This window comes from Lytechinus pictus, chromosome 4 (assembly GCF_037042905.1).
Source record: "Lytechinus pictus isolate F3 Inbred chromosome 4, Lp3.0, whole genome shotgun sequence".
Lineage (NCBI taxonomy): Eukaryota > Metazoa > Echinodermata > Echinoidea > Temnopleuroida > Toxopneustidae > Lytechinus > Lytechinus pictus.
In genome coordinates, this window is record NC_087248.1 from 19,800,343 (window position 1) to 19,825,383 (window position 25,041).

The window sequence follows — 25,041 nt, forward strand, 5'->3', positions numbered from 1 at the left end:
TTCTAAACTAAAATCCTATAGTAATGCGTTCATATAGCACAAAAGTGCCAAGTCTTTTTTGAAACAACCGGGTCTGGGAAAAAGACTTTGGATTTATATTACAATTTTTGAAACAACCGGGTCTGGAAAAAAGACTTTGGACGTATATTATAATGGCGCAAATATTCACTACTGAATGACACGCGCCGTATAAGCTAAAACAACAACAACAACAACAACAATTTTGAAACAACCGGGTCTGGAAAAAGACTTTGGACTTGTACTATAATGTTTAATTAACCGGGTCTGGAAAAAAGACTGCACTTTTGTGCTATATGAACGCATTACTACAGGATTTTAGTTTAGAACGGATTCGCCAAAAATCCCTTCAAATTTATTACATTTGTGGGTAAAGTCATTATTACATTTGTGGGCGATCAAAAATTATTACATTTGTGGGTAAAGTGCATTATTACATTTGTGGGTGAAATTATTACATTTGTGGGTAAAGTGTTATTACATTTGTGGGCGTTATTACATTTGTGGGTAAAGTGTTATTACATTTGTGGGCGTTATTACATTTGTGGGCGATTATTACATTTGTGGGTGTAACAGGGGGGTAGCAATGAAAAATACATTATGACAAAGAATATCACTGAATAACGAGAATGCTCGCTCGCGAAAACCTGCGCATCAAGACATTTTGTGAAAGGTGATGTTCATAGGTTTGGGAGTTCTTGTTTTTTCGAATCATGTATTCATAAAAAAATATTGTCTGTACGTGTTATAAATAAGTTTTGTACAGTAATATATGTTTTTTTTGTAATACCATACTTGCCTGGACGAAGAGAGAGAGAGAGAGAGTTAAAACTCCGCTGTATAATTACATCTATTCCAGTTCATCTGATTTACATAATGTACTGTGTATAATTATATTGCAGTACAGTAAAGAGGAATATGATGGAATGGCGCTTTTTTTTCTTCAGAACATTATTGTTATGATCAATGATATTTCATATGGTAATATTTGCTCAAAGTCTGTTATTACATTACTTGAAACGTTTGCTCGTAGAATTTTAAAGCAAAGTCTCAAAGTAGGTGACGTCTGGTGCGAATATCAGTTTTGTCAAACTCCAAATTGATTTCCTAATGGCATCAGCGAAATTAACATGATAAAGGGTTAGGCCTACTGCATTAGTATTGAAATAGATAAAATGGGAACTCTGGGCTAAAAATATTTATATCTGAATTAAATAGAGGGAAATTCACAAAGCAAAATACTGAAAATTTCATCAAAATCTGATAACAAATAACGAACTTATTGATTTTTTAAGTTTAGCAATATTTTGTTAAAATAGTTACATGCATCTCGTCAAGAATATTCATTAGGTGGGCTGATGATGTCACATCCCCACATTTCCTTTTCTCAATGTTATTACATGAAATCATAATTATTTCATTTTTTTTACAATTGTGAATGGTAGGTCTCCCTTATGATATAAAAAAAGTTGAAGCAATGAATATCTAATACATTAAATCATTTGTCAATCCAACTTTAGGTCTTGTGGGAAAATGTGAATAAACATGATTTCATATAATAAAATACAAAAGATCAATTGGGGATATGACATCATCAGTTTTCTTATTGAACATTCATGAAGACATGCAAAGAGCTGTTTCACCGATATAATGCAAACCTTTTGAATGTCGTAACTTTGTTAAACCTTCTTCGATTTTGATCAAATTTTCAGTGTTTTGTTTCTCTGATTTTTCTTTATCTGTTAAAATCATATTATTGTTAGCCTTGAGCACCCCTTTAACTCTTACCATGTAAACGTAGTTCTTACCCTCTTCATTATGTTTCCATCGGGTCTAGGACATCTCCGGCGGACAACTCCTACCCGACAACTTCCCACGGTGGACAGCTCCCCTGGAGGGTAACTCCCCCGGAGGACAACTCCTCCCTAGGACATTCCCCCGTAGGACGGATCTTCCTGAGGGCGATTCCACCGGAAAATAACTCATCCGGCGGGACGACAACTTTTCGCTTAATTGCGTACTGTCTAAAAATCGTCAACATTCATAACTGTAACATAAAACAAATTCGTCGCTGACGGGACATGAACACGTCTATAGGCAAATTTAGTGTATAGATAGTAGTCCTGGTCCTTCGACGATTATGCCCCATGAAGATATACAGCATGGCGAAATTATTTATCAGATCATGCTCCGGAGTTACAAAGTGATATTTCAAACTTTTGCGTCGTTCGCGCATATATGTGTATAAATAAGCCATATTACCAACGATTACATGACAAATATGATTTCTGATACTTTGTGTCAATAATCTTGAATCGATCGATCCGACGTGAAAAGTTATTTTTTTTAAGTAGTATTTAATTAGAAACGTTCGATCGCTCGCTCTGCGTGTAAAGTAAAATGAACAGTTTTATAAGTTAGGAATATAACTCTTCGCAGTGAACATTAACTATATTTGATTCCCAAGGCAAGAAACATGTTTCTGAATGATCTTTATTCCCGACCTTTATACGAAGTGCAAGGTCACGTTTCTTACTGCATACTCTTGAAATGTTGGGCAACATACTGTCCACACATCAATTGGTTAAAACATTATCCAACTTGGGTAGTTTTCAACCAGTACTGTGTCGTTTTCTCCCAAATCACACATTATTGGTTTAAAAATATCCATAAAGTTTTGACCAATAGTTGTGTGGACAGTATGATGCCCAACATTTAAAATTTTAAGAGTGTATAAATACCCATTCAGGACAATTCTTCTCCCTCCGCGTTCAGTTCGGATCCACTCCATATTAGATTCAACAAAATTTGGAATGATAAATAAAAACAAATTTAATATTGAAATATTCAAATTAACAAAACATGAGGGGGGATGCACACCGGGGGAGTAAAGGGGACATGTCCTCCCGGGAAGTTGTCCTCCGGATGATGAGTTGTTTTCCGGTGGACTTGCCCTCAGGGGGACCCGTCGTACCGGGGAGATGTCCTGCGGAGTTGTCCTCCACGGGAGCCGTCCTCCGGGAGTCACCCTCCGGGCGAGCTGTCCAACGGGGGGAGTTGTCAGGTAGGAGTGGTCCCCGGACAAGTTTTCCTCCGGAGGAGATGTCCTAGAACTCATTTTTATCTACGGAAATAAAACAAACGAACACACAAAGCATCAAAGCATGAGAGTGATAATATAGTCCGATTTATTACCAACAGTACACAAATAACGGACCAGTTTCCAAGAAAAATTATGATTATAAACGAGAAAGCAAAGCGACCGAGCTTATTATGGGGGTACTTTTGTATTTTCTTTAGTGAAATTAAAGGATTTTGTGCACACTTTAGGAGAATGTGTGACAAATTTTCAGTAAAAACAAGTTTTCAAAATTTCTGGGAAGGAGGGGGGGGGGGTGGGAATTGCCCCTTCCCCCCGCGTTGCGTCCAGCCAAGGGTGTAGCGTATCTAGCATTATGATATATCGCCGGCACAAACACTGATTTTGTGCCACCGCCCCCTCCCTCCTCGCAAATCTAATACCCCTTTCATAAACCCAATAAAACACAATTATGCGGCTAATAGCAGCATACTTTGGTCGTAAAATCAGAGGAGGACAAGAGTTATCCGCATTATTCTGATGCTGCTATTATCCGCATAATAGCGGCATCGGGACAAGATTTTGAGTTTATGATAATTGCCATGGTGCGGTCACAAGGTCACCCTTTTCCAACACAACCGCATTGGAGGGGGCGTGTCCAGTTGTCATGACGATTATCCGCCTTTTTCAGGACGGGCGCTCGTAAAAATAATCTATGGAGTTTGTGAACGCAATTTTTATTGAATTATCCGCATTACTCTTAGGCGGCTAATTGGAGGATACCAATAAAAATGTAGTTGTAGAACGGTCATAAGGGCGCAAAATTATGCGATTCTGAGAGAAGACATATCTGAGGATACGTAATACAGGGCTAGACAGAAATCATCCCCTTTTTTAAAGCTTATTAAGACTATCTTCGATGCATTGAATTGAACAAAAATAGATAAACAGGGGCAACATTGTTCTTTCATTGGCTTTTCTCTTTTGCATTTTGTGCTCCCTCAAAGTGTTTCTCATGGAAGCGGAAATATACATTTTTTTTCGTACGAACCCTTTTTTCAGGCCCCAGAATATGATTTATTCAGTCAAAGACTACACATCACGAATATTCATAAATATGTAAAGCTGTAACGTATTTGGCAGTAGGCAACGACCCGAGAAACTGGTTTGTGTGGCGCAATTGGATGATCCTTGCGCTTAAAATGGCATGGTTGTGGGTTTGATATAGGCAAGAACGCCTTACAAAAAAAAAATTATCATATTTTTAATAAAAAAGTGAGACTTTGGCCATTTGGCTATTTTGAAAGACTGTATAACGGCTTTTACGTGGTACGAAAAATTATAAAGGCATGAAGTTCGTATTAAAAACGTTTCGCTCGAAGGCACTCCCCTCCAGCTCCAAGTACACTAATGAGCCCTACCCTTAAAAAAGAACACTATTAAAATAGGCAACATCTGTTCTACCAGGAGTCGCCCCTATTTACATCAATTCCAACAGGAAATGAATTTGTGGCATCATAGGAACTTTGGTTTCTGATTTAACCCTAAGACCTTTGCCTTTCATGAACTCCCTTATGCGGTCCTTGCCCCACATAGTTCCAAGACCCATGGAACCAGGTGCGTTATATCCCATTGGCAAACAATAAAACAAGCTGCACGTATACAACATTGGTGCCGCAGGGTTCTCGATGTTTCCAGATTGCTTCGAGTCAGCATTCATCTCAATCACAGACACGATTCCCGACGTCTTCATCACCCTCTTGACCTCGTCAATGATCAGGTCTGGTCGGGCTGTATCGTGGAGGACATCGTAGATGAACACGTAATCGAACGTCGAGGTCCAGTCCTTAGGCATCGCAGCGGCGTCGCTGCAGACGTACTCCACGTTATTGAGTGCCAGTGATTTAGCTAATTCGTTCGCCCTATCGACTTCACCCTGGTCTATGTCAAGACCTACAGCATGACTGTTTGGAAACCTTTCAGCAAACTTTCTTGTCGCAGCACCACGACCGCACCCGACTTCGAGCGTTCGAATGCCAGTTTCTGCAATTGAAACATCAAAATTGAAATTGTGTTGTGTTTATAGTTTACGGTCGAATGGTTTTGATATCAAAATTCAACAACTATAGAATTCCCATGGATTGAATCCCTTCTGGGATTAAACCTTGAATGAATGTCCATTTGCACATTTAACATGCATAAGAATGGAAATTCAACACACACTTCAATAATGCTATCAGAGTCCATTTTGCACTTTTGGTGTAGGTTTGAACAGAAGGGTCAAGAAAACACTTGGCGCTCCATAGTTTTCGAGATCGTGTAGTTCAGATTGAGTTATTCACATCGTCTACCAAAGGAATTGATATGAATATGGTGTTTCTTCGAATTGGGTAAACGATACAAGCAGGTATGGATCTAGAATTTGCCAGAAAGAGGTGAGGGGCAACAGAGGTCATAGTTTACCATCAATTAAGCACTATCGCGTCGAAAAAAAAAACACGTTCTAACAGACAAGAAAAAGCGCTGCTAAAAATCGGCACGAGCAGTGGGGTCACTGCCATTGGACGGTGGACAGCATCCGCGAGAAGAGGGGAAAAAGCGGAATTTTAAGGGGTGTTCTTTTAAGGTAGGCTCTGAACGCGAGGAAAAAAGTGTCGCGAACGCCAAGAATGAGAAAAAGTCGATAGCTTAAAGGGATGGTCCAGGCTGGAGATATTAATATCTCAATAAATAGAGTAAGATTCACATAGCAAAATGCTGAAAATTTGATTGAAAATCAGATAACAAATAACGAAGTTATTGAATTTCAAAAAAAGATTTGAATTATTCCGTTGAAACAGTTCTAGGCATGTCTTCGTGAATATTCATTAGGTGGGCTGCCGATGTCATATCCCCACTTGTTCTTTTGTATGCTTTTATATGAAATTAGGTTAATTAAAAAAAATTCTACCAAGAAATAAAATAATTTGCATTGACAATTGATTAAAAGCATTAGTTATTTATTGCCGCACTTTATTTCATCATAATACAGACACATCATTTACAAATTAATCAAAAAATGATTCAATTATCTTTAGTTATTTATTGCCGCACTTTATTTCATCATATTACAGACACATCATTTACACATTAATGAAAAAATGAATCAATTATGAGTTTATGTAATAACATACGAAAAAGTAAAGTGGGGGATATGACATACTCAGCCTACCTTATGAATATTCATGATGATGTGCATATAACTGTTTAAAAAAATATTGATAAACTTTGAAATTCAATAACTTTGTAATTTATTATCCTATTTAATGAAATTTTCAGCATTTTGCTCAGTGAATTGTACTCTATTTATTTAGATGTAATATTTTCAGCCCAGACCATCCCTTTAACTAGGAAAAGAGTCTATTATTTGCAATTATGGGACATCTGCACAAAATCCATGCACGTTTAGAGTGACCTAACGGGCTGCCCTTGAATCTTCGTTTAGGGTGTTTTTTCCACTCTTCAATGAGATTGACCCCACCCTTCAGGCCATACCCCCTAAACCCGCGCGCCTGAATATAATTGGATCATTAATCATCTTCATCTCTCTTTCGCAACTACTTTACAAGACCATGAGGGTGTTTCACAAAGATACCGAGTTGCGTAAGGTATGAAAGGCTTGGCCGCATTGGTCAGATTGTGACATGAGGATCTATCAAAAAGATCGCGCGTTGCATATCATGTACGCGTCTGCATTTAAGTGCGACTTAAGTCATACTTAAATCTTTGTGAAACACCCCCCATGTATCGTACTAAATCTCTTCATAGGGTAATTTCAATGGATTTTTTAAAAACCGAATGTCTTGGCATGAAGCGTCTTTTTATCTTCATACTCTTACCTAATTTTGACATGATCTCCGGTTGGGATGGAATCAGTTTCTGGATTAGACATTCGTTCATCCATGGCGAGCTGAATGCTTCAGTAAATTCCGGGGCATTCGGCATCATGGAAAATGTCATACCTGAAACAGAACCATAATAAATGGGTACGCTTGATACGGGTATATCATTTCTATTACACATTTCTATCATGTCTTAAAGAAATCAATTTGAAGTTGTTTTGTATTTTCGTTTGAAATATTTGTTTATATCATTTTATAATAATTAATAATAATAATAATAATGATAATAATAATAGCTGTATTTATAAAGCGCTTTTTGCCTGAGGATAAAAAGCGCTCCTATTATTACCCCGGCTTTAGCTCGAGCTACCATCACCGGCGCTCAGTGCATTCAAGGAAATAATCCTGCCAGGTACCCATTCACCTCACCTGGGTCGAGTGCAGCACAGTGTGGATAAATTTCTTGCCGAAGGAAAACACGCCATGGCTAGGATTCGAACCCACGACCCTCTGTTTGAAAGGCGAGGGTCAGAACCACTAGCAGCAGCAGCTGCTCGTTTATGACGTCACACATTTACAACTTCAAATTCTAATAACTTTCTTAGTATTTAATGGAGTTTCCTCCAAGCATCCCCAATATTTGTGTATTATTTCTTTTGCTATTTTTACAACAAAATTTTTGTCAGGGTGAACTTCCCCTTTAAAGCACCTGCGGCTTGTTTTTTTGCAGTATCGTGTTACAATACTTAAACATGTTAAAGGGGCAGGGGTGCTTTGGATAGGGTGGGGCAGGGCTATCCTTATTAAAATTGTTTCGTTCTAGTTTCATTTCATTACACACTTAATTTATCTTTTGTTTCAGTCCATTGAATACATTATCATTTTCTTTAGATTCTGTATATGTAATTGAATTGTTTTCATTATGATTCATTATCACATGATGTGATACGCAGTCATGCTGTACGTTGTAATGTTTTTATTTTTGGAATAAGATAATAAATATGATACAATTATGATAAGCATTATCATGAACATTATTAAATGTTATGTGATTCTGTTATTTGAATGGAAAAAACAAATTGTTCAAAAAAAATGATAAAGGAATGACAAGTTAAGCTTTGAAAAGAAAGGCTCAACAAAATATATTCAGGGATCCGTAAATGTACATGCCTCGTGGTCCGTCTTTCTTGACGACATCGATCATGGTGGGGAAAGCCTGGCTGAATTCGGGTATCGCGATGCAGCAACTAGCCGAGTGGCCAACCATGGTCCCTGACCGGAAGCTGTCTACACGGTGAGGTGGTAGATGATATTTCTCTGTCACAGGGTCGAGATCGACGATGGAGGCCGTCGTCATCACGCCCAACCATTCCCGAACATACCTGTTGGCGAGCATATCAAAGAGAATGGCCATCAGACCTACATTTTGACAATCCACTTCGAGAGGGGTACTACAGTCTTGAATAGCTTTGAATATTGCAAGTTTTAGGTTTCTGTTATTTATCAACTTTGTTAAAGACATTTTTGCTTTTTGTACGTACGCATGTCGTTTTTTTTTAGATAACACAAAAGATTTCCAATAGAGCAAGGCAGGTTTGACACCGATTTATACTCGACTTATACTGCACATTATCAGTTGTTCCCCATTCTTTTCCTTTTTTCCCCCACTCTTATGCACCAGTTTATTATGCCTTTCTTTGTAACCTGTTTGACCCACCTCTCACTAATTCTCTTGTTATTCATCCCTCTATCACTGTTTTGTTCCAGATCCTGTTTAATGTTGCCTGCCTCATTATCTTAATCCCTCTTGGCTTGAGGTCTTTTACTGGCCTTACTTACACTAACTTCCCTTTGTGTCTGCCTACTCCTTTTCTTTCATCCCCTTCACTAACCTGATCGGTCTTCTCTACTCACTAATGCCCCTTTTGTCTCCTTGTTTCTAGTGTTGCTGTAGCTTGTTTGTGGTCTATATTATGGTTGTTCCACTTTATATGTTTGTCATTTTGCCTCCGACGAAGATTCTGCTAGGATCGAAAGCTTAGGCCCCTTTTTGACTTTCTAATTTACTCCATTGGCTCTCTTTTATTAGATAAGCAGTTTTCAGCAGCTTCTTTTTGCCATATTTATGGCCATTTAATCGTTAATAAATTTTTTTTTGGGGGGGGGGGGGGGCTGGGAGGCAGCGATTAACGGCCGGACATCGACCGGATATCTGATACTAATTCCCGAACAATTATAATGTGCTCTTGCCATTGCCGTATGACGAATCAGATATCGTCTACGATTATTGTGTAGTGTACAAACGCGCTGAAAGTTTAACACGCGAAATATCGCGGTTTATAAAGGGCCCCCAATGCATCTGTGATCATTAACCGATATCCGGCCTGTAGATGTCATTCACATTGACCATACATCAATGCATAAAGGTCGGACATCGGTCGGTTAGTGACTCATGTGCGGACAGAAATCGGTCGATAATCAGCCGATGTCTGTCCTAAAAGACTTGACCTGCGATGCTAGGGACACCGGTCGATTTACGGCTGGACATCGGACGATAATTTAACAATGTGTCAAGGATGGGTGGACGATTCGAAAGATCGGTGGAGACATCGGAAAATTTAAAACTCCCAATTATCTTTGCCCGATCACCCCTACGATGCTACAGAATCGAGAGCCCCGGCCATCGTACAATGCCCATGGTAACCAGTCCAAAATGGCCCCCAAACACATCACAAGTACATCTTAAACCTAATCGGACTGGAATGTGACTAAGGTATAACATTTTAACGTAGACTATGGGCCTTTTCATAAGTGAATCTTGAATCATCATGTAATGATGATTGCAATTTGTCTTTAGAATCATCGGACCTTTCACACGGAAAATTCGTACCGTAATTTGAGTGAAACTTAACTGGAATTCACCTCCGGAGTAGGATATGAATTCGCGATTGTGATTAGCGTCCGTGATTCTAGTTTGGTTTCACACGAGCTAAAAATTCGTCATTAGTCTTATTGTTCACTTGAGTCATCATTCAAATTACGATTTTGTTTTACCGTGTGAAAGGGCGGTTGAATGTTGAATATAACTTCGCACAGCTTAAATGTTCACAATATAATATATGCTTGCATACAATACCTTTAAATTGTCTTTCATTTGCCTGACATTGCATCTTTTGTGTTGACTATTGCATGTAAACAGGTGGTCACCTCTGGCAAACAAAACACCACTTTCCCTTATGTGCAACATTATGAATAAGCATGGACTAGTGGGTAATACCTCGGTCACATTTGCTCTACGGCGGGCGTACGGCGAGTCAAAAACAGCAAGTTTCATTCAAACCACCTATATATGTAGCTGGTACAAAAAATGTTAAAACGGCTGTTTTCGACTCGCCCTACGGCCGCCGCAGAGCAAATGTGACCGAGGTATTAGGATGGCACATCAATTGTAATATTTATTGCAAATCTTCCACCCCTCCCCCCAAAAAATACACCCTTAGTTGTTAACTAGTTCCCTCAATTATTTCAATTCTAATTATAAAACTTCCCCAAGCGCACGATAAATCATTTTGGATCCCTTGAATTTTCGCTTTTTTTAAATCTACTTTAGAATTTAACATATACCCTCTCCCGCGTAAAAATGCCTGCCCTATAATATACACATATATCGAATATCACGTAAAAGACGTAAACACGACATGTAGGCCAGCTACCTACCTTTCTTTCAAGCCAGCTACATCAGCTATTTCCTGTGAAGTCATAGGTGTGTCATGGTGATCCACAAGGACTTTGAAAAGACCGGTCTTGTAGCCAAATGCAATGGAAATCCCAGTGAATGATCCGCTCACGATACCGAAGATTCGGGAGGAAAACTCCTCCGTCGTCTCTTTGGTATGTTTGTCCGCCATTTTCAGGAGAATCGACCGTCACCTTGCTAAACCAACGCGAATTTGAATAGAGCTTGAACGTGAATTCGAGTTATTAAGTAGACTGCGATCTGTGCAGCAGATACAGGGAGGCATCAGGGACATGGGAACGATTTTTTAAGTGGGGGTGCTGAAATCTCTCCTCAAAGGTGGGGGGGGGGGCGAAGGGGACACAATTGAGTTTTCCATAATTACACACACACACACACCTCTAAGGGCACCACACACACACCCACCAACCCACGCATACACACACACACAATTGAGATTTCAGAAAAAACCGAGACATTCTAAGCACTTTTAAAATAATGAAGCGGATAGGTATATAACTATACAATTGATGTGAGCGCGAAGCGCGAGCGGAAATAAAAATGAGATTTCAGACCTAAAAACGGGACATCTTAAGCACTTTTCTAATCATGAACAGGATAGGTATATAACTATACAATTGATGCGAGCGCAAAGCGCAAACGGAAACAAAATTGAGACTTCAGACCTATAATCGGGACATATTCATGTTTTGTAAATCAAGAAAATGATGGGTAATTGCATATATTCTTACATTAATAATGTGTGCGCGAAGCGCGAGCAGAATTTTTTTTGATATTCTGATCTGAAACTACACACTGAAAGTAATATGGTTTGAACAGATAAAGAAAAATCAGACGAACATAAGAATAAAGATTTGATCAAAATCCGACAAGGAATATCAAAGTTATTGCATTTTAAAGATTAGCATTATTCCGGTGAAACAGTTTTAAGCATGTCTTAATTAATATTCAATGAGCAAACTGATGATGTCATATCCCCACTTGTTCTTTTGTATTTTATTAGATAAAATTAGGTTTATTCAATATTTTCCCTTCAAGAACCAAAAACAGTTGAATTGACAACTGATTTAGTCTATTAGATATTCTTTGCTGCATCTTATTTCATTATAAGGGAGAAATATCATTCACACTGGTATGAAAAAATGAAACACTTTTAATTCCATGTAATAACACAAGAAACAGGATAGTGGGGATGTGACATCTTCAACCCACATGGCCGGAAATCCCAGAGGGGACAGGGGGACGTGTCCCCCTACCAAAACTAGTAGGGGGACACAATATCAAATTTTTGATATTGTGTCCCCTATTATTTTTGGTCTTTCATGGAGAAAAATCCATCACTTCACAATCGAAATAATACCTTTTGGACTAAATGACCTTACATTTTGGGTGAAAATCTTTTTTTTTCTTTTTTTTTTTTTTTTTGGGGGGGGGGGGGCTTGTCAAATTTTGTTAGGGTTAAAATAACCTTACATTTAGGTTGATAACCTTTGTTTTTTTTTTTTTTTTTTTTGGCTTGCCAAATTTTCCAGGCCCTAGTGCCCTTACCTTTGGGGACAGATTTCCGCCCATGTCAACCCACCTATTACATATTCATGACGACATGCATATCACCATTTTCATAAAATATTGCTAAACTTTAGAATTAAATGACTTAACTATTTGTTATCAGATTAGATTTTCATAAAATTGTATTTGATTTAAATATTTTCAGCCCGGAGTAGCCCCAAAACAAGCTGCGTATCTGAATAAACATGCGTGCGCGTGTTTAAAGTTAGACTTAGTATCTGGGCATTGTAAATACATTTTTTATTATAAAAATCAATAATGCGAGCGCGAAGCGCGAGCAGAAAATATTTGATATTCCGATCTGAAAAAGGGTGGATTTAAACACTATTTTAAGTACTGTGTCGGAAAATTCCGAAGTGGGGGGGGGGGGGGGGGGGAGGGGTTCTACAAAACGTCGTTCATTTTCATTACATTTCTGTCATTTATCAACTTACCACTAGATTTCCAGGAGGTGCTGCCTAAGGAAAATAACACATGCAGCACCCCCGAATTTGGGGGGTGCTTCAACCCCAGCACCCCCGCTTCCAGGGCCATGGAGCAGGGCGAAAAGACTGTGAAATTTGATTTCCATTGTCTGACTTGTTATTGTTTATACAAAACACGGGCGCGCGCACACTTGCCCCCCCCCCCCCCCCCCCCCCCCCGCTATCAAGTAGTGTGTAAACTATGGTTATCACGTATCACGCGCGACCACGTCTGTATCGGAGTGCGGAGCTTGATTGAGTTGCGTTATAGGAGGGATGTTATTGGAATATGTGAAAGACTATGTAAATGATTTGCGATTGTCGGATGTGATTATTATGTACATTATAACATATATAAAAAATACAAACTGAAAGGGAACCTGATTTCGTGAGGGTGCTGCCTATGGAAAATAATACACGCAGCACGGTCAGCACCCCCATGAAAATTTATGGGGTTGCTTCAGCACCCCCAGCACCCCCGCTTCCCATGTCCATGGAAGGCATGTAGCGCTGGCTGGAGCGTGTACGTGAGGTCAACATGCCGAGCAAATAGTCTCCATTTACAAAGACTGGGCAGTAAAAAAAAATGTATTTCTCACCAGGGAACGAGTCGTTATGGCGGCCATGAAATATCATAAATACTAAAACTGGTGTCAAATACCTGTTAAAATGGTTTCATAATAACGAGCTTTGATTGGACATCATAAAATATAAGTTTTACGTCTATATTTAGGGGAGGGAAGCAGGCCGCGTTTCCTGGGTTTGCCATGGATGAGGGGGGAGGGGGGGGGGGGGTGGGGTGGGAGGGTGTATGTTACTTTAATACTCATTCAGTTTCATTTGATTCCATTGCGTCGCTATAAATTCATTTTGTTGCTATATTTGTATTTTTTTATTCAGACCTGGTATTTACCTAGTTCTAGATTATTTGAATGTTATATTTTGTATTTTTTTGTACATTTTTTGTATTATGAATAATTATTTGACTTTGTGAACAGTGTTTCTGATGATATTGTAACATTTTCCAGTGTACCATTACTTGTATGACTTTGAACTTAATGATTTTAATGAATTCTGTTACAAGAAATATGTATATCTCGGAATATACAAGGGTAAAGAAATATCTTACAAGGTTGAAGGGGATCAGTTTCAAGCCAATGGTGTGTTGATCATTGTATAATAATTCCATTAAACTTTATATTGTGTACAATATAGACATCCTGATTTACCCCGTTTGAAGTAAGCGCTGCGTGGTCTCGTTACACAGGAGTGCGGCGCCAATTTAGACCTTGTACCATTCATCATTCCTTCCTCCGATTTCCATATTTACCTTTTCTGTTTTCTCTTGTTTTTTTGTACAACTGCATCAAAAATCCTGAGGCGGTTGTCATGTGCCGCCCCCCCCCCCCGTCGACGCCCCTCAACTCGTTATAACTGACAATTTTCAAGTTCTGGGAGGCATTGTTTATCTCATAAGAGAGATTACAATTTTGTGTTGTTCAAATGGATTGATACGCTGTCGTAAAAAAAATAATAATGCGCCGTTTTGAAATAGATATCTTATTTATATTGTTATAATTTTGATAATCACAATTGCAAGGTTATAAACCTATTTCGGAATGAGATAATGCGATGCTGTATTTTATTTTCAAATCTCATTCTGAAATATTTTTTTACTAAATTGATATTGAATATATGCCTACATGACTGTACTAACACCGATATCCTTAAGGTCAAGGAGAGGGTCGATCTATCTCTGGTTTCACCTGCCATGCCATTTCGTGATTACATAACTTTAATAGTGCCTACCGTACATGCACATCCTATTCCTTTAGACCACAATGTTCATAATTTGCATCTATTATCATAAGCAATTTAACCATTTTGTTAATTTGACTTTGATTTCTACATAAATTATCAATGATTTTAACGCGAGTCTTGAAAGTAATGGTAATGGTAATGGCAATGCTAATGCTAATGGTTTATTGAAAATTAATTCGCAGCCAAAGGCTGAATTGTAGAATCTTTTACAAAACAAGTACAAGAATATATAATAATCAGTAATTGCATAATGGCACAATGCCTAAGAAATTAAAATGAAAATAGACGCAGTCGGTTTTATTATAAGCAGTTTAAGCACCTATACCTTTTTGCTTAAATTTGACTTTGATTTCTTTATAAATTATCAATGTTTTTAATGCCATGAGTCTTGAGAGTGAGGGTGTGTGTGAGGGTGTGTGTGTGTGTGTGTGTGTGAGTGTTGTGTGGTAGGGGGATGGTGTCGCATCCACACAACCTCCCTTTAGCGACGGCCCTGCTCTTGACGCCAAATGCAATCGAATATGTCGAAATACTAGTGAATCTTCCGCTCACGGTATCGAAGATTCGGGAAAAAAACTGCTTCCGTCTCTCACTGGCATATTTCCCCGCCATTATCCTTTTTTATTGATAAATCAACCCTGTTAAAAAGAAATCGATTGTGACACGTTGCATGAATGTAATCTGGTTTGCTGAGTCATGTTCAAGGTTCAAGTTTTTTTTTTTTTTTTTCAAGTCATGAAGGTCCTCCATGTTTGGACTCCCGGCCCTGGGATGCAAAGATTGTCCCCGGTGATTCCATGGGGGCAAATACAAAAAGTAAGGCAGGTAAGGTTTGAGCACCGTGGGATGGTTTCTGAAGAAAACAAACATTGTCAGAAAGTCACAAAGGGCAGACATACAACGAAATTCGAGTAAGAAACTTTAACATGTTGGGGGGTATTTTTCATTTAATTTTTAAAATCTTATATATTTTTTGAGAATTTTTGATTTTTTTAAATATATTTGTTTTATTTATTTATTTATTCATTATATATATATATATATATATATATATATATATATATATATATATATATATATACATATATATATATATATATATATATATATATATCTTTGGGGGGGGGTATCCAGCTCCCCAGCACACCCAAATTCATATTCGTCAAACCCTCTATTCAAATTTGCATTCCCTCATGTCAAAAGTGTCCAAAGGTCTTCATGTTAATGTGTACTCAATAAATAACGTGATTATCGGATGGCGAGGCCATATGGTGACATTTCGTTTGTGTACATGCCTGAATAAATTCGACCAAAATCTGTTTATGAATACTTCCGTCATTGAAGGCAATGTGTAACATTTATTTGACCGTTGAAACATGAAATGCAAGGTCCTATCTGTTACCTGTGTATGTGATTATGTTGCAAACATGAATCCGTGAAAAAATAATGTACCTGAAAATTATTTAATGTCTACAAAAATATATATATATATATTAACTATCCAGATTCTATTTCGATATTCATATCATACATGCAAGCGTTAGAATTGAAATTCTCAGCAAGGAAATAAATGAAATTTCAGGCCCGTCAACAGTATTTGCAAGGGGTGCGTATATTTAGGTAAAGAAAATTGACACTTTTAGGTAGATAGTTTACTGACATACATGTAGTATATGGAATTGACTTTGGGGAGTGTTTTACAGGGAATGTATGACTTCAAATTTGAAAGCTGACCCCCAAGTGTGGCCTATTTCGCCTCTAGTGTGACCAGTGTGTCCCCTGGTCAATTATCTGTATTTGAACTTCAGTTTGGTGAACTCGAAATTAATCGCGATTTCCCCCGATTTTTTTTCCATTCCTTTTGATTTCGAATAAGTGACGGGGCCTTAAAAATACATTCTTTTGCAAAAAGGAACCTTTAAATATATGAGGGCCGGTGGGGGGGGGGGCGTATGCAGTACTCAATGAACGTACCTCTCCCCTCCCCGGCTATGGACCTGGTTTCTAGCGACAGATATCTTGTTTCAGTACGAACTTTATTTTTTTTCTTCATGGGTGTTTTTTTTTATATGTATATAAACAAATACAACACACATCAAATGTCAATAGGCCTAATTCGTTGAAAAAGACCTTTGCAATGTTAACCAGTGCCAGACAGAAATGACTCATTTCAGCATTAGATGATTTGACGTATGATTGATACGTACGAAAGATTAACAGCGCCACCAACCTGGCGAGAAGGCGAGATATTTTATATTTCCATTAAGACTTAAACTATACACCCGAAGAATCAAAAGTATTTTATAATGACTTTATGTGGTCATCATTGTAAAGGGAAAGTATTACTAATCAGATATATAACTTCACTTTTCAAAATAGTGATCAGAGTTTGCAGAAATCAGCTCTCAAAAATGATTTATTTTCATGCCATATTTCTGCCTTCCACCGGTCCTCTTGCGAGCTCCAGCTGAGTGACGTCACACAATGAGTAGTGAGCAGCTGAGCTGACAGCAGCCCATTGGAGACGATCTTTCCAATCAGCGTTTTTTGCTCTTAGAATTGTTTATTCCTCTTAAGATTGGTCTTGTTATATAGATAAAAGTTTGAATTTACTGAACAGTGAAAAAAAGTGCACATTTAACGTATTTTGGTAACCAATATTTAGCTTAGAATTTTTTTTTTTCAAGAAATATATGTGAATAAACAAAGCATATTTTCACGTAGAAATCACACTTGCGTCACATTAATATTATAATCAATATAAGGCATAGACATTCTTCTTTATGACTGAACAAAAATTATGAAATTTCATTAAGTAGCAAAGTCAGGAACCACAAAAAAAACACGGCAATATCCATCGCGAAATGACTGAAATTGCAGTTGAATTGCCGAAGCATTATTAGGCAACAGCGGCGAGCGGACTTTATTTCATATATCTTAAAAATGCCATCCCGATAGGGCAATGGTCTGTGGCCAAATGCTTTGGCCATTGTTTTGTCATGTGCGAGGACCCTGGTTCGAAACTCGGATTTTTTTTTCTGGGTATTTTTTTTTTATTCCTTCCCCGTCCCTACCCATCTTTTTTTATCTTTTTATTTTCTTGTGAAATTCTATTTAGACCTGTATTTATCAAATCTTGCTTCTTAATTGCTGCTTTTGATTTTCAAGTTCTTGATTAGATTATTTCTACTCTTATTTGGGATGGGAGGGGTAGAGTTAAAAGTCAAGTCCACATCAACTAAAAATTATTTGAATAGAGTAATTTCCCTTGTTGTTTTTACTCAAAACATTCATATACACAAAACAATGATATGCAAATTAGAGTTGTCACTCACATCACATTCGTTTCTATTTTTTTGTGGCATTTTTTTTTTTTGTTCTTTGCAGATTTGACGATAGGAAACTCTTCATCTGATCACAATAGCTTATATTTACGGAACTGTTAAAATAGTAATTATATAAATTTGAATCGAAGTTTTTATGAAATTTCCTGCAATATCTTGTTATTTTTCTTTAAATTCAAATGAATTTTTGATTGCGTGGACTTCTCCCTTACTCTTAATGTAGGGAATGCATAGCAAAATTTATCCAGAAACAAAATTGTCTTAGAATATGCAAATCAGTAATTGGACACATGTTCACTTTTCTTTCATCCAGGCCACTTCCTCACATCCACCAGGCTTTCAGTCTTATAACAAAAATGATGAACCATCACACAACAGCACACAACATTCACAGTGCTTCACAATAAATATTTCAATTCTGTTCATACATGCAATAAATATTGTGGAAAACAAATAAAAGGCGTACCCATATTCAAATACCGTTTAAAAGGACAAATATATTATACCTTTCGAAAAAAATCAGCACGTTAAATATCTGATAACAAAACATAATTATGGGGCACTGCAAGAAACTTATGTTCAATTGCAAATCAAGCGTAAGTCTTAAATTCAAATTCAAGCGTAATAAGGTCGAGTTGCAATCGCAATTCAACTACATGTTTAATCAAAGGACTTACCCTTGATTTGGGACGTGTGATTGAGTATAACATTTCTCGCAAAATGCCCTAGTAACATTAAAATTGTTCTTTCGTTTTAAATTGTGTGTTATTATTTTTGACAAGCTGTATTCCTGTCCAAGTCAAATTGCTTAGTTCTCTCCAAAACTGTGCTCAAAATTGTTTCCAAGATTGATAAAGAAAATTTTTCTTTTGTATCATTATCAGTCCACAACTTGCAAACCGTAGGTCCTGGAAAGAGTGAAGAAAAAAATGGCTATATCCAAATCATAGTAAAAGGACATGATGGAATCTCCCAGATTGAGGTAGCAAGCAGAGACCAGAAGTCACCAGAGTCAGCAAGTGTGCAGATCTGTGTGTAGAAGAGAGAAAAAAAGAAATAGTTTAAATAATCAAATCAAAGTATGAATTTAATTATCGTGATGATTGATGACGTGCGGTGCCATGTAATTCCCGGTCAACAACATATGATAGTAGGTTTAGACACCTGAAAAGTTCCACTCAGAACACTGGTGCTCTACCTCAAGTGATGTTTGTGTAGGCCCCACTCCACTTCACTACCGCTACACTACCGTACATGTACGCCACACCTACCCGGGTAGGTGTGTAGCGTATTGTAGGCTGTAGCAGTAGTGAAGTGGAGACTACACGAACATCACTTGAGGTACGGTGCTCTCTGTGTCATTACAAAGATTGCATTTATCTTCATTGTTGAAGGCATTACGCATACATATATGCAGCAACACTCTAATCAGAAAGAAACACCAGACTCTAGTTTTGGCCAGGAATCAGGGTAATCACTGCTGAAAATTTGTCTGGCTTCATGACATCGGCATCATGGTGATATAATTCTGTATATAATAAAAACTTAAACATTCCTCTGAAACAGCAGATTTTCAGCCATGGTCCATACCAGTGCTCCTAAATAATTTAATCGCCTGCCTGAGTCCTGACCAGTTTTAGAAATCTGAAGAAAAAATCAGCTGGAATTGTGCAAAAAAATTATTTCTAAAATAATGACTTTTTAATTTTAATAGTAGTTATGCCAAAATGCATGATTCTAAACTTATATCAGATCTGTATCTGTCATCTGACTTGAATGCATCGTCAGAACAAGTACAGTTTCCAAACATGCTTACCTTGACTTTTGACTGGATCAAACAGCGTAACCTGCAACATGCATCGGGAGCAAGTGAATGGGACCGTGCAGCTTGGAGTTTTTCAATAGTTAGTAGAGCAACACAACGAAGACTGTCGAGTGGACAAAATCCATCTTTCCAGTTTACAATTCAATAAAAAACGGGCAAAATAACACAGTTCTGGTTCCCTTATAGTCTGAAGTTGTCGAAAACAGAATTCGGATATCACAATACATGAAGAAAACGGTAAATTCGAAGAAAAATAGAGACCAGGAAGGTGAATCAGCTATCAGTGTACTGCTGGCTTGCACAGAGAGAGAGATGAGTGAGTCGATCATGTGACGTCATTATTCTCGACTGTTTTTGATCGCGTGATTGTCTGTCTGGGGGCGGCTGGGGGGCTGAGAAGGGTCTCTAATAATTTCATTTCTTGCATTTCCACGACATCAATAAGACTTTTTAGTGACATATTTGTGTATAAAAAGACAAACCTTTCCATTCATATATAATTTGTCTATAATCATCACTTTTGTGAATTTTCTTTGGATGTATACTTTAATATTATTGATATAAATTTTTTATTTCATTTTCCCTAGCTTAGTGAGATCCGTTCTTGTTAAATTGCCATTAAAAATCGATCTATCTATCTATCTATCTATCTATCTATCTATCTATCTATCTATCTATCTATCTATCATGTCAACCAATTCGGTCAAATATCAATGTATTCATAATTCAGGGGTGGATCCAGAATCCAGGATTTTCCAAACGGGGGGGGGGGGGCACTTTCCGAAGGAAAATTTGACAAGTATAAAAAAACAACTAAGTTTTTTTTCCCATAAAAATAAAGTTCTTTTATCCCGCGTAAAATTTGACATGGGAAAAAAAAGATTTTCAATAAAAAGCGACATATTCCCAGTAAAAATATTTGGTGTGACTCTCAAGGGGGGGGGGCACTTGTGTATGAACGACATATTTACATTAAAAATATTGACTATGACTCTCAAAAGGGGTGCACGGACCGGAAATGTCCCCCCCCTCCTGGATCCGCAACTGTCATAATCATTGGATTTCCTTTATTTGAATAAATTTAACATGAGAGCCATCCATATTCGTCTGTCATTTATTTATATCTAATCGATTAATTGCATTTATTCATTTATTTACCGACTTACCTATTTACCCATTTTTATGTTACTGTTTTGTACCTATTTTGTCGATATATTAATTTGTTTTAAGGAAATTACGCCTAAATTCTATGGAGATTTGATAAATTAGTTTGCGTATTTCGTATCTGTGTACATACGTAAGTACTGCTCATGTGAATAGCTTGTTGATTTGTTTGATTCAAAATAAGATATAAAATATAAAATATATAAAAATCAAAATATAATTTGTTAGTTTTCATTAATATTATCATAACCGGTAAGTAATTTCCATATTATGTTTTATTCATTATTTGTGGCAACTGCCATGCAAATAATCTTTCTCCCAAGAGATGGAAAGCAAAGATATAGTCACAGTAGGCCTTCAAAATGAGATACTCACTCCAGATTCAAATCAGATTACAGCGAACTCATTTGCCATCGCTATTTGTACGATTATTTACCTAATTATTGAATACATGAAATAAATATTTTTTTGTATGTAATCAGCTTGCTTGAACATTGTATGGTAATGAAAATGGATGTAGAAATGGGTCAATTAAATTTTTTCTCAATCTAATGTCTGTATTCTTGAAATGGTTTCTGAAACTGTATTCGACCTAGTTCCCCTTTTTTAAATTCAGATAAATTTAATTATGAATTTTGTATTTCATTCAAACATAGAACAAAGTATACTTTGTAAAAACTGTAAAAAAACTGTAAAAACTGTGGTGTTAAAACTGACACCAGTGGGTGTTAATAGAGGACCACACCCTCTGGTGTTAAAATTACACCCTAGAGATTGAATATAACACCAAAAGGTGTACATGTAACAACCAAAGGTGTTGCAATAACACCTATAGGTGCTAGACTAACACTGTCAATTTAACACCGGTGTAAAATAACTGGTGTGGTCCTCTATGTACACCGGTTAACACCGCAGTTTTTGCTGTGCAATGTGTGTGTGTGTGTGTATTTGAGTTTTGTCAGACGTGTATCAATCAGATATGATTATTTACGTCTGGGACCGACCTTTAACGTCACCATCCGAAAGACGTGACCAGGGCTCGAACCTCGAACCTCTGCATCAATCTGTAACTTCCCCACATAGCTTGGATTACATCACGATGATGATAATGATCACGATGTTGGTGATGATATTATAATGATGATTACTACGACGACGGCTGAAATGACATTACGTAGTCTTCCTACTCTAAGGATTAATCAAATTAACTAAGCATTACCAAGTTTTTTCCGTATTCCCCCCCCCACAATTTCATGCTTATATAAATTCCAATAAGCATTTATTGTAGCCATAAAAAATGATGATTTGACAGAGTGGTTGTAAAGGCATCATCAAAAGCAGACTTATCATTGCACAGTATAAAACAACAGCGACAACAATAACAAAAAAAAAAAAAAAAAAAAGAACGTAACGCCTTTCTAGCAAAATGTGGATTGTCAAACGCATCTTATTCCTCATCAGGCAGTCGAGCTGCACTGTTTGCTTAGTCGTATTATTCTTTTTCCGTTTTATGGTAATTTTCCATCATTTCTAGAAATAATCACATCAGTGTCATTGCATACAGCTCTCCTTAACTGACACCAACTGATATATAAGTCTTATAATCCAAAAGTTTGAAAAGGCCACAATTTCTTTTTAATTGTGATTTCGTTTTATTTTCATTAGCGACTACCCGAATGTGTGGGGACCTATCGATTAATTGATTGCTTAATCAGTGAGGTGTCGTCCCGATGCGATGAGGAGGAGTTTATTTGTATTCGCTATCTCTCTGAAATAGACATTCTGCATTCTTACTGATGGAGATGACGGTTGAATCACTGTCTACGCCATTGACTGGCATGTCCGAAAACCAAACAGTCATAAAATTAGCGGTGGTCGATGGTGTTAAGATAATGCATGATTTCTTTGTTTTAGCCCAGAAGTATGCCGCGGTATTCGCGTTAAAGTACTGTCGTCTCATATAAACCAAAATCAAATTGGATTCGTGTCAACGCATGATGGAGATATGGTACGTGAAACTTTTTTAAAGGACAGATAATAAGCACAGCTAATGCATAACACTCCGAGAGGAGGTAGATTAGCGATACTATGGATAATGCAGGATTTCTTTGTTTCAGACTATAACTGTATGCTACAGTATTCGCGTTCCAGCAACGTAGTCTTAAATCAACCCACAACAAGTTACACTGGTTTTGACTCGTCATTCGCAAATGTACATGTAGGAATGATACAAGACGATACTTTAAACACAGACAACAAACACGATCCATGCAAAAATTAACCACTGGAATTTATGATTTCGGAAGAGCTGGTACACTCGTGATATAAGAAGCCGTACTTTCCACCCAACGAATATATTTCATGCATTACGTCCGGAGGCAGGAGTTTTAGTCCTAGTCTTCGGCATGACGAACATGCCTGAACTAGTGACGACAGGAGCCAATGCAGTTAACGGCACCGCATTCATCGAAGTCGATCTCAAATGGATAATGGTAGTTTCTGTGGTTCTAAGCTTTATTGGAAATTGCATCAACATTGCTGTCATCCCCCAACTCCATGAGATCTCGGCATCGAGCAGAGTCCTCTTTCTCAGTCGGTCCGCCTTTGAGTTGGTGGTTTCCGTTCTCTACGCACCGAGCATCCACCCAGCCTTTGTCGGACAGTGGGTCTACAGCGATTGGTCGTGTAAGCTGGTCGGATTTCTTTTAGTTTACTCGTTCGGTATGATCGAAGTCATCGTTGTTTTGATCACTGCAGACCGATTTTTCATCATCTACAAGCCACTTTCCTACCCACTGCGGGCAACGCAGTCACTGGCAGTCATAACCATCGCAGCGGTTAGCATTTTCTTTTGCCTCTGTCAGATCGCTCTATACCAGACAGCTGGGAATTCTTGGGATATCATTCGATTTAGGGAATATGGAATATGCATGGTGGACTATTCAGAACCGTACTTCGCACCTTACACGATCGCCGCGATGCTCTTTATCTTTTGCTCAACGGTCGTTATTGTTTTCGTATACGTGAAAATGACCTGCACGGTACGAAAGCACGTCCGAAGGATCGGCATCCAAAACCAGGCGATGGGTCAACCGCATCGCATCAGAGAAGGAACCGCGTTAGTTCGGTCAACCGCGGTATCATGCCTCACAGCCGGTCTTTTTATGATATCCTGGGTGCCATATTCCATCTGCGAGGTGATCCCCGCTGTTGGCGGTAAACCGGTGTCGAAGTTTACCTTGACCGTGACCGCGCGGTTGACGTTGTGTAATACATGGTTCAATATATTCATCTACTCTTTTCTGAACCAGGAATTTAGGAAGATTTTGATGAAAGCCGTGATGAAGGTGAAAGATCGTGTGATAGAGCAAGTTTCGACGTCATCTGTGGGACTGGGAGATGTTTAATATTTTTACCTAAGACTGAACCTCAAGTGCAATCTGCTATGTACATACTATCACACTAAGGGTGATATATCTAAGTATGGTCTTATTGCTGCAAATTGGAATACCATATTTTTTTTCATTTCAGTGATGCTAACTGGAGCTACACTAGAGTCCCGTTTCATAAAGACTTGTTATAAAGACACATACAAGATTTCTATAACAAGTTTACTATCAGTCAATCAGCGTGAATGATATCAGTAGCTTTCAGCTGTTATTGCTTATTTGTTATTATAACAAGTTTTATGAAACGGACCCCAGGGCCCTGCATGGAAACGATTTTTTCTTATTAGGGGGTGCTGGTTTGGAAAAAAAAGAGTAAATTATATTAAAAAAAAAAAATAGATGCATTAGATGCGTGAGTCTATTTCATATGGTTCCCGCCGTGTGATGGAATCCTTGACTGACCATTCCAGTAATTAAGCAATGGTGAGAATCTCACCATTCTTAATTACTGGAATTACTGGAATGGTCAGTCAAGGATTCCATCACACGGCGGGAACCATATGAAATAGACTCACGCATCTAAAGCATCTAAGTTTTAAAAAAAAATAACATTTACTCTTTTACCACACATTTAGACATGTTGGATTCTTTATATATATATATATATATACACTATTACTACTACTACACTGTAAAAACACTGTTTCAAATTTTAAGCACGTTGTTTAAG

General features: G+C 37.7%; 2 protein-coding genes across 3 annotated transcripts; one reads left to right on the forward strand and one right to left on the reverse strand.

Moving 5' to 3' along the window:
- Positions 1-3,183: 3,183 nt before the first annotated feature.
- Positions 3,184-11,111, reverse strand: LOC129259398 (S-adenosylmethionine-dependent methyltransferase Rv2258c-like). Of its 2 annotated transcripts, XR_010293394.1 has the most exons (5): positions 10,696-10,995; positions 8,149-8,360; positions 6,976-7,098; positions 3,856-5,140; positions 3,184-3,589 (listed from the first exon to the last, which is right to left on the reverse strand). XR_010293394.1 is itself a non-coding variant. In XM_054897691.2 (4 exons), exons 1-4 carry the CDS (start codon positions 10,884-10,886, stop codon positions 4,578-4,580), a joined length of 1,089 nt encoding a protein of 362 aa, XP_054753666.2. In that variant the 5' UTR covers positions 10,887-11,111; the 3' UTR covers positions 3,184-4,577. The 2 variants fall into 2 exon arrangements, 1 of the variants encoding a protein (XP_054753666.2); XM_054897691.2 differs by having other exon boundaries at positions 3,184-5,140; positions 10,696-11,111.
- An 11,868-nt stretch (positions 11,112-22,979) lies between these two features.
- On the forward strand, positions 22,980-24,672 carry LOC129258332 (allatostatin-A receptor-like). Its single transcript, XM_054896620.2, has one exon. The coding sequence runs from the start codon at positions 23,328-23,330 to the stop codon at positions 24,327-24,329; it is 1,002 nt and encodes a 333-aa protein (XP_054752595.2). The 5' UTR covers positions 22,980-23,327; the 3' UTR covers positions 24,330-24,672.
- Positions 24,673-25,041: the final 369 nt, after the last annotated feature.